Source organism: Macrotis lagotis, chromosome 8, assembly GCF_037893015.1.
Source record: "Macrotis lagotis isolate mMagLag1 chromosome 8, bilby.v1.9.chrom.fasta, whole genome shotgun sequence".
In the NCBI taxonomy this organism is placed as follows: domain Eukaryota; kingdom Metazoa; phylum Chordata; class Mammalia; order Peramelemorphia; family Peramelidae; genus Macrotis; species Macrotis lagotis.
This window is the reverse complement of record NC_133665.1, coordinates 10,031,899-10,046,611: the sequence shown is the minus strand read 5'-3', so window position 1 is coordinate 10,046,611 and position 14,713 is coordinate 10,031,899. Positions and strand designations below refer to the sequence as shown.

The window sequence follows — 14,713 nt, the reverse complement described above, 5'->3', positions numbered from 1 at the left end:
TGTTAGCCTCTATAACCTGAGTATGTTAGCCTATTATATGAGGTGTCTAATATCCTTTTCCAGTAGCAGAATTCTCCAAGATCTCTTTGAGGATTTATGTCATACTTCTCCCTCTCTAAAGGGTGGGGTTTTTGTTTTTGTTTTTGTTTGGTTTTTTTTTTTTTGTTTTGTTTTGTTTGGTTTTGTTCCTTAAAATTAGAGAAAAACCATTTCCTTACTAGGAAGGAAGAGAAACCTTTTAATTAATATCATTATTATTATAGTGATAACCAGTAAAATATTTGTTCAATAATAGAAAATCATCATAAGATTGGGAACTTAGACAAGGGGGGAGATAGGTTTAATGTAAAATTAATGGAAATTTAGTCCTATAGTGAGAATGTGTAAATCATGTAGTGAGTAGATTAAATTTTATGTGCTTAATAGGAATCACTTTGGACTACAACACTACTTTTTATTGTCTCTTTATACACCACAATACTTGGCTTCTCCCTTAATCTACATGTGGATCTCCCACTTCAACAGCAGGTTGGAATATTTCCACAAGAAATTACTTGGAAATTACAGAAAAAAGGACAATAAAATTTAAAAGATTAGAGACAAATCAGTTTATTAAAACCTGGAGTTTTCTCCCCAAATATAGCATAGCATAGATTGAGGTTTTTTGCATTAGCACAGTTTATAGAGCATATAACTGTGACAGCCCCCACCCCCCTTGGGAAGATTGTTTCACTTGTTTTTGGTGCTAACATATGATTCTGTTCTCTTTCAGTGTAGCCCCCATCATTCAAATCTATATTAGCCCTAATAATAGCCAAAATCTATTTCTTCTTATTTCAAACCTTACAACCTTCACTAGACTTCAGACTGAGTCCACTTTCTGAGGACTGCTCCACAGTTATTCCACTTCTTAAGAGGTCATTATCTTTACATATGATTACCTTGTTCTGTGAAAGAAGTACCTAGAAAATGAGTGAACATGAACATAGGATTTGGGCTGAGTTCAGCTAGATTCAGCTGCTCACTATTTTTTGTGAGCTCAGGTTGAACCACAGTTTTCCTATCTGTAAAATAAGGAAGTTCTGTCTTTGTTTTCTCAGGCCCCTTCAGCTCTTAAATCTATGATCTTTAGCAGGACTGTCCAATTTTACTTTAAAAGTTTTTATTGAAACAATAGAAAATATATTTTGCTTTGCCTTTTTTAATAAGAGCTCTGCAGTAGCTCAGCTTCATTAAAGCATTTAGTAAACCCACAGGGGGCCACATAAAATTTCACTTTCAGCCACAGCCTGTGGCCGCATTTTGGACAGCCCTGATCTATATAACTTGATATGATTATGATATGATAGAATAATGTATGATAATATGAGCTATATAATTGCTAAAATTTAAAATGTTTTGAAATTCTGTTTCAGTTACTTGATAATGTGGAGAATAAAATGAAAGGAACGTGTGTAGAAGGCACTATACCTAAATTATTTAGAGGCAAAATGGTGGTATGTAAATTACACACTAAACTTTTGAAAGAAATATTTAAATGGTTGCTAATTGTAGTAAAGTTACATGTTAAACCAGTATGTTTTTGTTTTGTTTTTGCAGTCTTATATCCAGTGCAAAGATGTGGACTATCGATCTGATCGGAGAGAAGATTATTACGATATCCAGCTAAGTATAAAGGGGAAAAAAAATAGTAAGTTCCACATACATCATAATAACATGTTGAAATTTAGATTTAGTTAAAGTGTATTTGTGTTTTCTATTCTGCCTCTTGATTGCCTGTGTTCACTTTTCTGTTTATTTACTTTTCTTCAATGTTGAAATAAGGTTGTACAATGAATTGTAGTGAAAGAAAAAGTTGCTTATGATTTTATTAAACATTTTACTGTAATTGAGTAATTTGAATTTTTAAAAAATTTTAAATTGATTTATATAATACAGTGTTTGTAATAACCACATTTTAGTAAAAATGTTTTATATTTCTTCTTAGTATTTGAGTCCTTCATAGATTATGTGGCAGTAGAACAGCTAGATGGTGACAACAAATATGATGCTGGAGAACATGGCTTGCAGGTACCTTGGGAATTTTATGCCAGCATATCTTAGCTATTGGTAGTCTTATATTTCTGGCATCTACCTTAATTTTTTTTGTTTGTTTTTGCAAGGCAATGGAGTTAAGTGACTTGCCCAAGGTCACACAGCTAATTAATTATGAAGTGTCTGAGACTGGATTTGAACTTGGGTCCTCCTGACTCCATAGCTGGTGCTCTATCCTCTGGGCCACCCAGCTGGCCCCATCTACCTTAATTTTTACAAATTCATTGCCAACAAATTTATAATTCTTTTAATTAAATTTATATATTTAATACATATTTAATCTAAACCAGATCCTGATCTTTATGTGGGATAGAATATAAGGATATGCTTCATTTTGTGATTTTGCAATTGTCTTGTAATAATTGATAGTTATTACATATTTTTAAAATAAGACTAGACAACTGTGATAATAAAAAGCAATTTTTGGTTAGATATTTCTCCATTTTTTTGTATGTTTTTTTTTTTTCATTTTTTAGGAAGCTGAGAAAGGTGTGAAATTCCTCACGTTGCCACCAGTGTTACATCTACAACTCATGAGATTTATGTATGACCCACAGACTGACCAAAATATCAAGATAAATGATAGGTAAGTCTTCATGTAATTTAATGTATAACATATGTTACCATTCTTTGAGGTTTAAGAAATAATTTTGATTTACTTCTGTGTTACTTAACCAACAGCTCTAGCTGTATTATGTTTCCTCTATGTAAATGTTGCACTAACACCTGAAACTCAATATTCCCTAATATTCATAACCTGGGAGATGTTTTCAGTTCCTCTTTAGCAATTTTGATCTCCCTTCAAGTTTATTAAAACAATTTTATTTTTACTATTGATTAATATGGGAAGTAATATAATATCTTTCATCAAAAGGTTAACTTATAAATTGGTTCATTTTTGATCACTTTGTAAAAAATTTTTAAGAGCTGAATATTCTCAATGTTCATTTCTTTTAACATAAACAGTGATGCAGTTGGGGCTTAATTTAAAGCTACACAGACATATCACTTGATGTTTACCTCAGAAATTATCAGTAATTGGAAATTTTGGTGGATCAAATTTTTAAATAGTTCCTTCAATGACTGAAACCTAGCAATTGAATTTTGTGAAAGTATCTCAGAAACTGTTTTCATTTGTGTTTTTACCATTATCTCTCGTTCTTTATCAGTGATACCTAAAGTATTTGGAGTATTTATCAAACTGTAATCCATAGAATCAGTGGTGTTGTATTCACTATGAAAAGAGGTTTTTTGGAAATTTTAGTGCTAGTAGGTCATTTAATAATCTTCTAGGAAGGTCTCTTTTAATACAGCTTTCTCTTTGCTTGCTACCTTGTAGTCTGAATCCTTCCCTAGATCCACAGTATGTGTGTCCACCTGTCTCAGTAACTATGAAGGACCAAAGGAAAAAGACAAGAAATGATCTTTGATATTTTTTAAAAACAATAATGATCTTTGGCTTGGCATGAGGGAAAAGATTTCGGGAGAGGTTTAAGCTTATGAAGCCTCACCTGGACTAGAAGGGAATTCTAAAAGTGAGGAATTAGTTGTGCAGGACACCACAACTATCACCTCTGTATCTTCTCTATTCATTCAGCATAGGCTCATTTTCCCCAGGTATATCATATACTGATTTTCATTGATGTTGGATCCTTTTCCCAAGAAATATAACAAGTCATAAAAGTTTTAGCATTGTCCATGACCACACAACCTGAGAATTATTGCAATCCATTCCCATCATGGATTGTGGAGTAGGAATGACAAGATAGAATAGTTGAATATTATGATTTCATTATTTTGTTTGAAAAAAATTTTAGTTTTCAGAAAATCATCAATAGCTCTGGGCATAGGTAAGTAGAAAAATTGCCATCCAACAGCCAATTATTTTTATGTTGTCTGTCTTTGTGTTAATCATATCATGACCTTCCATTAGTTTGGCTAACTAATTTTTTTATTAGTGAGTAATAAGCATACCTTTCTGAAGTACTTAATGCATCTATTGAAGCTGTTTCTTTTTTCTCTCATAATAGGTTTGAGTTTCCCGAACAGTTACCACTTGATGAGTTTTTACAAAAAACTGATCCGAAGGATCCTGCAAATTATATTCTTCATGCAGTACTAGTACATAGTGGAGATAATCATGGTGGACATTATGTGGTTTATCTAAACCCTAGAGGGGATGGCAAAGTAAGAAACTGACATTAAAATTCAGCAAAACCTCAAATATAAGCCATTCCTTTTAAAAATAAAACTTAGGAGTGGCTAGGTGGTGCAGTGGATAGAGCACCGGCCCTGGAGTTAGAAGTACCTGAGTTCAAATCTGGCCTCAGACACTTAATAATTACCTAGCTGTGTGGCCTTGGGCAAGCCACTTAACCACATTGATTTGCAACAAGAAAAAAAATTTCAAAAAAATGTAATTTGAGTTTGCCTAGTAATGTTTCATTATTCTGTTAATTGAAATTCTATCACATTACTTGTTTTAAAATCTATTCAAGGGTATAACCAGCTAGTTTAGAGCATTTAGCAAGTATTTTCACCTAGTAAGGTTCTTCTACAAATATCTTACCAAGTTATTATTTGTAGAGAATTGGGGAAATATCACTGTGTGTGGAATTTTGTCATAATGATTTCAATCCTAAATATTTCTAATTTAACATTTCTAATATCAAGACACTCAATAAAATATTTCTCATTTGATCTTCACTCTTCTTGGAGTGGGAAAGACAAATTGAATTCTTATTTAACAGATAAAGGAGTCTGGGCTTCAGAGAATTTAATCTAATTGACTTGGTCAAGGTCACATGCTATAGGAGGACTGGAACTGAAACCAAACCCCTGGTCCACTGCTCTTTCCATTACATCATTGTAGGGGGAGGTACTTGTGCAATAAAACTTACAGAAGAAAAGTGACTTAAAAAGGCCTCTCTAAGATAATGTGTGATTCCAGGATAGGATTGTGATTTTTCTTGTACATGGAAGTTGTAGTAATTAGCAGAACAATTGTTGCACAGCAAAAGCATCATGAAATATAAGGTTTTTTGGATGTATATTAAAATTTTAGCAGCTATTGATTCCATACTGTAGCACATTTATCAAAGATAGAAAGAAAAAGAAACTTCAATAAAAGTACTACTGTGTGTCAGGCACTGTGCTAAATTCTGAGTTCATGTTTGGGAAACTGAGGCAAATAGGTTAAGTGATTTGCCCAGGGTCACAGAACTAAGTGACTTCTATCCCAGATTTTATTTTCACTGCTCTGCCTCCTGCCTTTACTTTGTACCAGGCACCACAGTAGATTCTGGGATTCAAATACAAAGAATGCAGTAATCCTCTTTGACTTACTGAGTTTGCATTTTAATTTATATATCTTATGGTTGTTGTATATTTTCTTTAAGAAATGTACATTTTGTTTACAGTGGTGTAAATTTGATGACGATGTTGTGTCAAGATGTACAAAAGAAGAAGCAATTGAGCATAATTATGGAGGTCATGATGATGACTTATCAGTTCGGCATTGTACTAATGCTTATATGTTAGTTTATATCAGGGAATCAAAACTTAGTAAGTATATAATTTGGTATTTTTATTGTACACTTCTCTTCCTTGATCATTTAAAATTGTTTTCCTATCATTTTAATTTCAGAATATAGCCATTCTTTACTCATCCTCCATTTAAACAGAAGAAAAGAGAAAAGGCTAGAGGGAGGATTTAGTAAAAGCAACCCACATAGTGTTATGAAGTTGTATAGATTACTTTTGTATCCTGTCAGCCACTATCTTGAATCATTTATAATCAGTTAATCTCTATTGGGAGATAACAATTCTTTTTTTAAGTTTCTTTCATGGTTTTGTAATTAGCGCCCCCCCCCAACTTTACTTATTTATTTATTTATTTATTTATTTATTTTGGATTTTAACATTTTCCCCCTAATCTCACTTCCCTACCCCATTCCCCATAAAAGGCAGTCATAATTAGTTTTTTTAAAAGAAGAATGGGAAAAGTTCAGTTATCTTGTTAGATTATAAAACTACAAAACTAACTTGAGTTCAGGGGGAAGGTTAGTCAGATCAGACAAGTGGGTAAAAATCTTTTTGATCTTTTATTTTGGTATGAATCCAGGGCACAGATCAGACTACATAATAAAATCACAAACTGATTAATCAGATAAGCATATTCACTTCAGAGAAGTTGAATTGAATCACTTAAAAATTTTAAACTAAATTCCAGTTATTTCTGCAGGTGAAGTTTTGCAAGCTGTCACTGATCATGATATTCCTCAACAATTGGTGGAACGCTTACAAGAAGAAAAAAGAATAGAGGCTCAAAAGAGGAAGGAGCGACAGGAAGCTCATCTCTATATGCAAGTGCAGGTCAGCTTCCAAACCAAGGAGGACACAAAGTCCTTATTTGACTAGTAGATGAAGACAGGTATAAAAGCATGGGTATAAAGTATGAATTCTAATGAATGTTTAGACTTTAGGTGTAATAAGTGACAAATGAGAAAAAAATAATTCAGCATAGCTACAAACAATATTTGGGATATTTTTCTGTTTTTTATATATTTTTCAATATATATTTTTTATCTGCCTAGCATTATACTAAGAATGTTCAAAGGGACAGCTAGGTGGTGCAATGGATAGAGCACTGGCCTTGGAGTCAGGAGTACCTAAGTTTAAATCCAGCCTCAGAGACTTAATAATTACCTAGCTGTATGACCTTGAGCAAGCCACTCAACCCCTTGCAAAAAAAAAAAAAACAACTAAAAAAAAGTTAGAAATGCAAAATATCGAGACATTCTCTAATGAAAAACTTTTTGAGTATGACTGTTTAATAATTCATGTCCACCTGAAGTATGTGCCATTTAGACACAGTATTTCCCTCTCCATTTTCTCTCATAAGACCTTTTCCCCCCTCTGCTCAGAAGTCTTAATGGGATGAAGAGTTAGCTCTAGCTTTTCTTTTCTTCTTCTTTTTTCTTCCCATCAATTCTCTCCCCACCTACTCTCAGCTTTCAAGTTGGTTCTATTAACAATGTTTCCAATCATCTCACATCACCACAACTACCCTTTTGTGCTGCTCTTTAAATCCAAACACCTGTAAGATTCCTGGGTTGAAATGTCCAGGATAGTCTGATCCTAGTCATCCATCTGGTCCCCCCAATGTCACCATTTTTAAGTCTTATCGATCCTTCATTTTAGTACCTTTGTCTTTTTATATATAATAGACTCTTAGCTAGGAAAGGAGAAGAAATTGGTGGGGACATTGAAAAAGGAAGGAGATATTGCACTCAAGAAATTTCCATTCTATTAAAACAAATTAAATTTTAAACTAGCTTTTCACCTTAGAGAAAATGAGTGGCGTTGATCTATCTAGTGTTTTATATAACTTCTCATTTGAGTTTTATAGTATAATACTGTGTATATAAAGATGTATATTTAAATATGGTATCCTATCAACTTTCTTTATTACTTAAAAGAATTTATGTTCTTATAGTTAAAATTTTTTATAGTATCTAATTTTCATTAGCTGTACATAGTTAATTTGTATTTTGTCTTTTCCCCAGTCTTATTGAAGTGGCTTTGATCAGCATAATAAATTTATTTATTAAGGTTGATTGATAGGTGTCCTATTTTTAATCAGTTTCATGTATCAATACATATTTCCAGATAGTGACTGAGGACCAGTTTTGTGGACACCAAGGCAATGATATGTATGATGAAGAAAAAGTAAAATATACGGTCTTTAAAGTATTAAAAAACTCCTCATTAGCTGAGTTTGTGCAGAACCTTTCTCAAACTATGGTAAGTTTTTTGTTGAATGATTCTTTGAACATAATCAATTTTGGCATCCTATTTCAGTGCATTCATTTGTTGGGAAACTTCTGCTTTACTCAATTTTTGAAATTTGGAAATTGAATTCAGTTTAAATCTTAGGGGGATGAATTTTTGTCTAAATCCTGTATAAAGGTCATGAGGTGAACTGCCAAAACCTTTGTTAATACTTTTTCCACCCCTTTAGGACTGAAAATATTTTGCTTATCAACATATATCATTAAATGAATGAAATTGCTTGCTGTATATTTCAAGCATTGTTCCAAGTGTTGGAATATAACTACCAAAGAAAACAATTGCCTGCCTTGGAGCAACTTTCTTTTTTTCAATAAAGATTTTTATTGATATCTTTTTTTTTTATCACATATATTTCCTCTGTTTTTCTTTCCCTTCTCTCCTGGGAGACTAGTTAGCTAAAAGAGGAAGAAACATATAAACCACAAATTCAGGAGCTTATATTCTAATAGAGGACACAGTACATAAAGGGAAGAAGTGGCCAATATTTTAGTTTGGAAGATCAGAGACAGTGATGGTGAATGTAGCAGTAAGGAAATCTAATGGACAACATCTAGCTGGTCTGTTCTATGTTTATTAAAATTATCACCGCATCAGCTTTCATGAGATTCAAAAGTCTTTGGGTTTTTTGTTTTTATTCTTTATTGATAATTTTTAAAAGCAATTCTCAAATTCTTTCCATCATAATTTTTAACTAGTATTCTTATCAAGGTTTTTCATTTGTTCTTAAGGTATATATATTTCCTAATAAAGGAAATTTGGATAGTTATAAAGTGGGTTTTCAAGAACTACTTCCCTGGTGGGAAGGGAATAGGAAACAAGATAACAGTTATGATAGATTTTTCAGAGAAGCAAGAGAATACTTGGTAGAAGACCACTAATATTCTTCACTCTATTCAGTCTGTGCATTGCTATTCCCAGAAAAGTACTGAAATATTTCACTAGTTGATGATAGTAATAACTCATAGTGATTTAGTATGGCTTTTCCTAGGAAGTTCATGTGAGGATTGATCTTTGACTGCATTAGTGTAGGAAACTCTCAATGTGGAAAATTCACACAGATTAATATCATCATCAATAATGACTTTGTGTTTTAAAGTGTTTAAATGTTGTGGTATTGGTTACATAACACTTTATGGGAAGCCTCTGAACCCAGCTGGGTTCAGAGGCTTCCCAAACTTAAAGATGAGCTTCGTCCAGTACACACTCAGCTGCATCATATAGTTCTTTAAAGTCTGCAAAATACTTTTTATTTTTTTCTTAGGAAATTTTTATGTATAGCATCACATTTGAGCACAGCAACCTAATATGGCAACTAAGATTAAAGATTTTAAATAAATGATTTGTCCAGAGTTTCATATGTAGTAAAGATCAATTAGGTTATGAACCCTGTCCCATGGTTGGCATTCTATCCATTATGCTACTTTATTGCCATTTTATTTTTTGTTTGTTTAGGGATTTCCACAAGATCAGATTCGATTATGGCCCATGCAGGCAAGGAGTAATGGAACAAAACGACCAGCAATGTTAGATAATGAAGCAGATGGCAATAAAACAGTATGTATTATATGTTAATTGTATGGTCCAGCATAGAGAGTTCTAGAAATATAGGATCACATCTTCATGTTATGAATGTTAATTTTTGCTACCAAATTTAATGCCTGTCTGTTTGTTTCTTCCAAAATAGATGATTGAACTCAGTGACAATGAAAATCCATGGACGATATTCCTTGAAACAGTAGATCCTGAGATGGCTGCTAGTGGGGCAACATTACCAAAATTTGATAAAGATCGTGAGTGCTTCTTTAATAAAAAAAAAAACAAAAAAAACCTTATAGTAACTTACAGTAAACTAAGAACAAGTGAGTTCAGTGTTTGCTAATCAGTTTTTCTTTTGTTTCTGTAAACTACTTGTAGGTAGCATTTAGTGGAAGAAAGGAAGTATTCTGGGGTTCTGTGATAATTGCATGCATGTGTGATTGAGTAGAAAAGAAGAGATTCTTATAAGACCATAAAAACAATATATGACTTTTCCTAATGTCAATTCAATACTTAAAAGTGAACCAAGGATATATATGTTCAAGGTCCTTCCTTGTATCATACAGGTTTAGGACACATTGGTATTTTAACTTTTTTTATGTTCAACATTTATTAGAATGTATAAAATCAAAAGTCAAGTCGGAGGTGTTCATTCAGCATCTGTTTCTAGTGATGAACTTATCAATATACTATATTATAGGCTACATTATGGATGATGAAGTAGATGTCATATTTGTTCTTTGATAATAGATGATCTTCAAGTGATATATTCTTTGCCATGGAGTTCTATAAAATATAAAGTAAAAATGAGTCTGTGTAGGCCTATGAAGAATTCACAAGATCCTCCAAACCAAATTAATTTATACTTTAAATACCTATTAATGTAGATGGAAATAGAGGAGGCTGGATCAGAAAAAAACATTCAAATATGAGAAGCCTCCTTTTTTAGGTGAAATAATCCATTACATTCAGAGTTTATAAACACTTCTCAGATAATATGTACAAGGCACTGTGCAACCAAAAAACCTGCCTACAAATAGTGCATATTCCACTGGGGTAGTAGTACATATTTCCCATTAATGACTTGGTATGTACAAGACAAAGTCATTAAAAGTGGAAGGCATTAATTAGCAGCTTGAGAAGCAGAGAACAGGAAAACGGGGATAGGATCAGGAGGAACATAGTGTAAAGGAGTGACAGGTTTGACTAACTGCCAGTAGCTGGATCCTAGAGAACATGGAGGGTTGTAAGTTTTAAGAAGTCTACAGAGGTAGAAGGGTATTGTTGTAAATAAAACTTCCATTTCTACTTCAGAGCCATCTTCCATAATAAGCATTATTTCTTATAGACAAATGCAACACTCACTTTTTGTTTTGATTTTTTTTGGTTTTTTTTCCGCCTTCAACATAAATAGGGTTAAGTGACTTGCCTAAGGTCACACAGCTAAGTGTGTCCTGACTCCAGGGCACTGTGCCACCTAGCTGCCCCTCACTTTTTTTGGAGGGGAAAGGGAGTCTTTTCAGTATACATTATTGTAATCATTGCACATTTTTCATTCACTCTGCTGTGCATCTTGTTTCTCTATATTGATCATGTTTGTTATTTAAATGTAAAATTTTTGAGCTTGTTGAAAGATTTATAAATCAGCACAGAAAGGAATAGCATAGGTTGAGAAGATATAGATGGTTTCTTTTGGATGGAATTTTTACCTTGGTGATGATTCATTTATATATTGTATAAATATTTAAATGCCCCCTAAGTCTTACAGGGTATTAGGCCTAGTCTTATTTATAGTACCAGATAGTGGGTCTACTCTTTCGTCATAACTTAAAGGACCTCATAGCCAACTCCTTGCCATTATGAGGTAGGACTTCAGTAGAGGTTTATTACGATGCTGACATTTTATTCCAATGTAATTATATAATAATAAATAAAAATTGGTCAGAGTAATTAATTTATTTAGGATATATTTGTCCATCATAATAATTCGAGAACCTGGCATTAATAGTTTCTTAATACTAATATGTTCCAGGTCCTTCTTTGTAGATTTAGGACATATTAATAGTTTCTTAGTACTAATCAAATTTAAATTACTTTTAAACTTAATGGGGTTTTTTGTTTGTACTTGGTATATATACAAAAATCTGTTTATCAATTAATAGATGATGTAATGCTGTTCCTTAAGATGTATGATCCAAAAACACGGAGTTTGAATTATTGTGGACATATCTACACACCTATATCCTGTAAAATTCGTAAGTCTTTACGTAAGCTTTTATCTTATAATCTAGAATTTTGGTTCTTAAATTTCAGGATATTATATTTTGATGTGTTTTTATGCATATTTTCTTTTCTTTATTAGGCGACTTGCTCCCTGTTATGTGTGAAAGAGCAGGATTTTCCCAAGAAACTAACCTTATCCTCTATGAGGTTTGAATTGTTTACCTTTTCTAAAATAGCATTCTAGGCTATATTCAGTTTTAGTTGGAAATTTCATTTGTTTATTCTGATTGGTATTAAATTTCAAACTTTATTTGTAGCCAGATTGTTTGTGATTTAAAGAAAAACTTAGCATCACACTAATTTTATGCCTATTTTGTATTCATATTTTGTGACTTAGGGTTTAGTTAATAATTCTTATTCTATATATCTAAAGTTTATAGTAAAGATAGAAGTGATTAAGAAGGTCTTTACTGAAGAGTGAATGCATGTCTTGTAAAGATTACTGTTTTTTTTTTCAAATCTTATAAATACAGAAGCTGCTTTGTTTTTGTTTTCATATTATCTTTTACTGTAGGAAGTTAAACCGAATTTAACAGAGAGAATTCAGGATTATGATGTGTCTCTTGATAAAGCACTCGATGAACTAATGGATGGTGACATCATAGTGTTTCAGAAGTATGTATTTTTTGAAGGGTTTAACCTTTAATTATGATCAAGTTGAACTAATAACTTTTTTCATTAAATGGTAGGAATTTGTCATGAAATTAAAACCTGACCTCTATTTCTCACATTTGATGCCTTTTATCTAAATTTATACCATATACCTGATGCTTTTTATCTAAATTAAATAAGCTTAAAAACATACATAATTAAGTTTTGGTTTGTCAAAAACATGTTAGATATACTCAGTTGTGTCTTTGCCTTATTTGTTCCATTTAAGTTGAGCATCATCTGGGAACAACTAGATTTTAAACAGCAATTTGAAACTAGTCTTACTTTCAGGATTATGCAAATAAACTAGTATTAGTATGACTAATTCATTAGTATGCCTCTAGAAGTGTATTTGTCTTGCCTCAAATCATTTTTAAGTACCAGCTTTTGTAGTCTTCTAAGCCACAAAAATATATTTAAATGTTAATATGATATAGATTCTTGATTGTATAAGTATCCATTCACATTAATTTTTCTCATTTAAAATGTATTAAAAATTATTAGTGAAATTTGTTTTAACCATTTCTCCTATCATGTATTTTTAAGTAATTAATAACTTAGGTTTTTGTTTTCAGAGATGACCCAGAAAATGATAACAGTGAACTGCCAACTGCAAAGGAGTATTTCAGAGACCTGTATCATCGTGTGGATGTCATTTTCTGTGATAAAACTATTCCTAATGATCCTGGGTTTGTTGTTACTTTGTCAAATAGGATGAACTATTTTCAGGTTTGTGCTACAAATTATAATGTTTGCTTTCCAAGTTCTAGAAAAATTTGTTTTTCCTTCAGTCTAGTTAAACTTCCTTAGTAATAGTCATCAGTTTTAAACATGTATCATTTTAATCTTATAGATCATACTCAAAACACATAATGCTCTTTAAATTGTATTAATAATAACTTTTTTAATCTTTTTTCCTTCTTTAATAATTTTAAATATTCCACAGAACATATATATGCTTTTGTAACCTAAAGCTCACCCTAAACTTTCCCTTGTTAAGTGTGAGTCTGGATGTGCCCCGGGTGGGGTGGGGGGTAGAATGTTAAGATTGAATCTCTGATAATCATAATTGGGAAAATGGAACAATATTAAAAGTTAATATTTAATGAGAAAGCATTGTACTCCTTGGTAAGCTAAAACATTTGAATAAAATATTCTTTATTGATGAACCAAAGTTATTTCAATATATATTGAAGGTTTTTTTACCTTGGTCCTCAAATTCTTACAAATAGAACCTCAAAGTCTAATATTAAGAGCATCTCTAATTATTATGGGCGAAAGTAAAAATGTTAAGAAAACTATTTGCTAGGTCATATTCTGTTTTTATCCCTCTACTTTTGAATTTTTACCAAGTGAACTAGTCAGTAGTTTGATGTTTAAATTCTATATTTTGATCTGGTTTGAGTCATACTTTGTCATCACCAGCATTTTCTTTTTGTTAGGTTGCAAAGACAGTTGCACAGAGGCTAAATACGGATCCAATGTTACTTCAGTTCTTTAAGTCCCAAGGGTAAGATGTATTTGTAGCAGTCCGTGAAGTTCAGCCTGACATTTCCCTGTGCTTTTCTCTGTTAATGTGAAATCTGTTTAAAATAAGTTATAGTAATTTTTTTCAATTGTTTCATACTAAGCAACAGTTGGTATTCCATTCTTTGCTATTATTACATTGGGTTGACCCAAGGAAAGAGTAGGAGGTTTTGTATTTTAATATTTTGCAGTCATTGATTTGAAAAACTGAAGGGTGACTGGGTACAGAATGTATGTTAGCTGGAAGATCGTGATCATGTGAAAATGAATGGGAAGAAAAGAGCTATTTCAGGCAATTAGCCTGAACTGTAAAGGAGTGAGTCAATATAATTTTTAAGGATGCTTGTTTAATTTGCAGATTCAGTTATATGATTTCATAATATTAAACTTTTATAAGAAACTCCAGCATGCATTCATATCTAAATATTACTTTTGATTCCAGTGTTTGCCATGAGGAAAGATTTTTTTCATCTGTGATCATTTCTTATAAAAAAAATTATCATAATTCCAACTCTTAATTTCAAATGGTTGATTTTGAGTTATATACCTAGGATTAAAAGGATAGTGGCTTGCTTCTGTAGGTATAGCCAGATGGTTAGACTATAGATATAAATAAGCACATTATATTTATATACTTTTTTCTTGTAAAGTTATAGGGATGGCCCAGGTAATCCTCTTAGACATAATTATGAAGGTACTTTAAGAGATCTCCTGCAGTTCTTTAAACCCAGACAACCCAAGAAACTTTACTACCAGCAGGTAGGAAGCC

The 14,713-nt window shown here is 32.1% G+C and overlaps 1 protein-coding gene across 7 annotated transcripts in view; it reads left to right on the top strand.

Moving 5' to 3' along the window:
* USP7 (ubiquitin specific peptidase 7) overlaps nt 1-14,713 on the top strand; it is a 97,536-nt gene that overhangs the window by 65,760 nt on the left and 17,063 nt on the right. For 5 of the 7 annotated variants that reach the window (XR_012470699.1, XR_012470698.1, XM_074196362.1 and 2 more), the window contains exons 9-24: nt 1,416-1,496; nt 1,600-1,690; nt 1,988-2,070; nt 2,571-2,680; nt 4,125-4,281; nt 5,514-5,658; nt 6,326-6,468; nt 7,765-7,899; nt 9,400-9,501; nt 9,632-9,737; nt 11,646-11,738; nt 11,846-11,913; nt 12,281-12,381; nt 12,993-13,146; nt 13,860-13,927; nt 14,595-14,703. Coding sequence is in view for 5 of the 7 variants with exons in the window: in XM_074196362.1 (XP_074052463.1) it covers nt 1,416-1,496; nt 1,600-1,690; nt 1,988-2,070; nt 2,571-2,680; nt 4,125-4,281; nt 5,514-5,658; nt 6,326-6,468; nt 7,765-7,899; nt 9,400-9,501; nt 9,632-9,737; nt 11,646-11,738; nt 11,846-11,913; nt 12,281-12,381; nt 12,993-13,146; nt 13,860-13,927; nt 14,595-14,703 (1,746 nt within the window). In the remaining 2 variants the exon portion in view is untranslated. The remainder of the gene's footprint in view (nt 1-1,415; nt 1,497-1,599; nt 1,691-1,987; nt 2,071-2,570; nt 2,681-4,124; nt 4,282-5,513; nt 5,659-6,325; nt 6,469-7,764; nt 7,900-9,399; nt 9,502-9,631; nt 9,738-11,645; nt 11,739-11,845; nt 11,914-12,280; nt 12,382-12,992; nt 13,147-13,859; nt 13,928-14,594; nt 14,704-14,713) is intronic. The other 2 variants (XM_074196363.1, XM_074196364.1) reach the window with 2 other exon arrangements.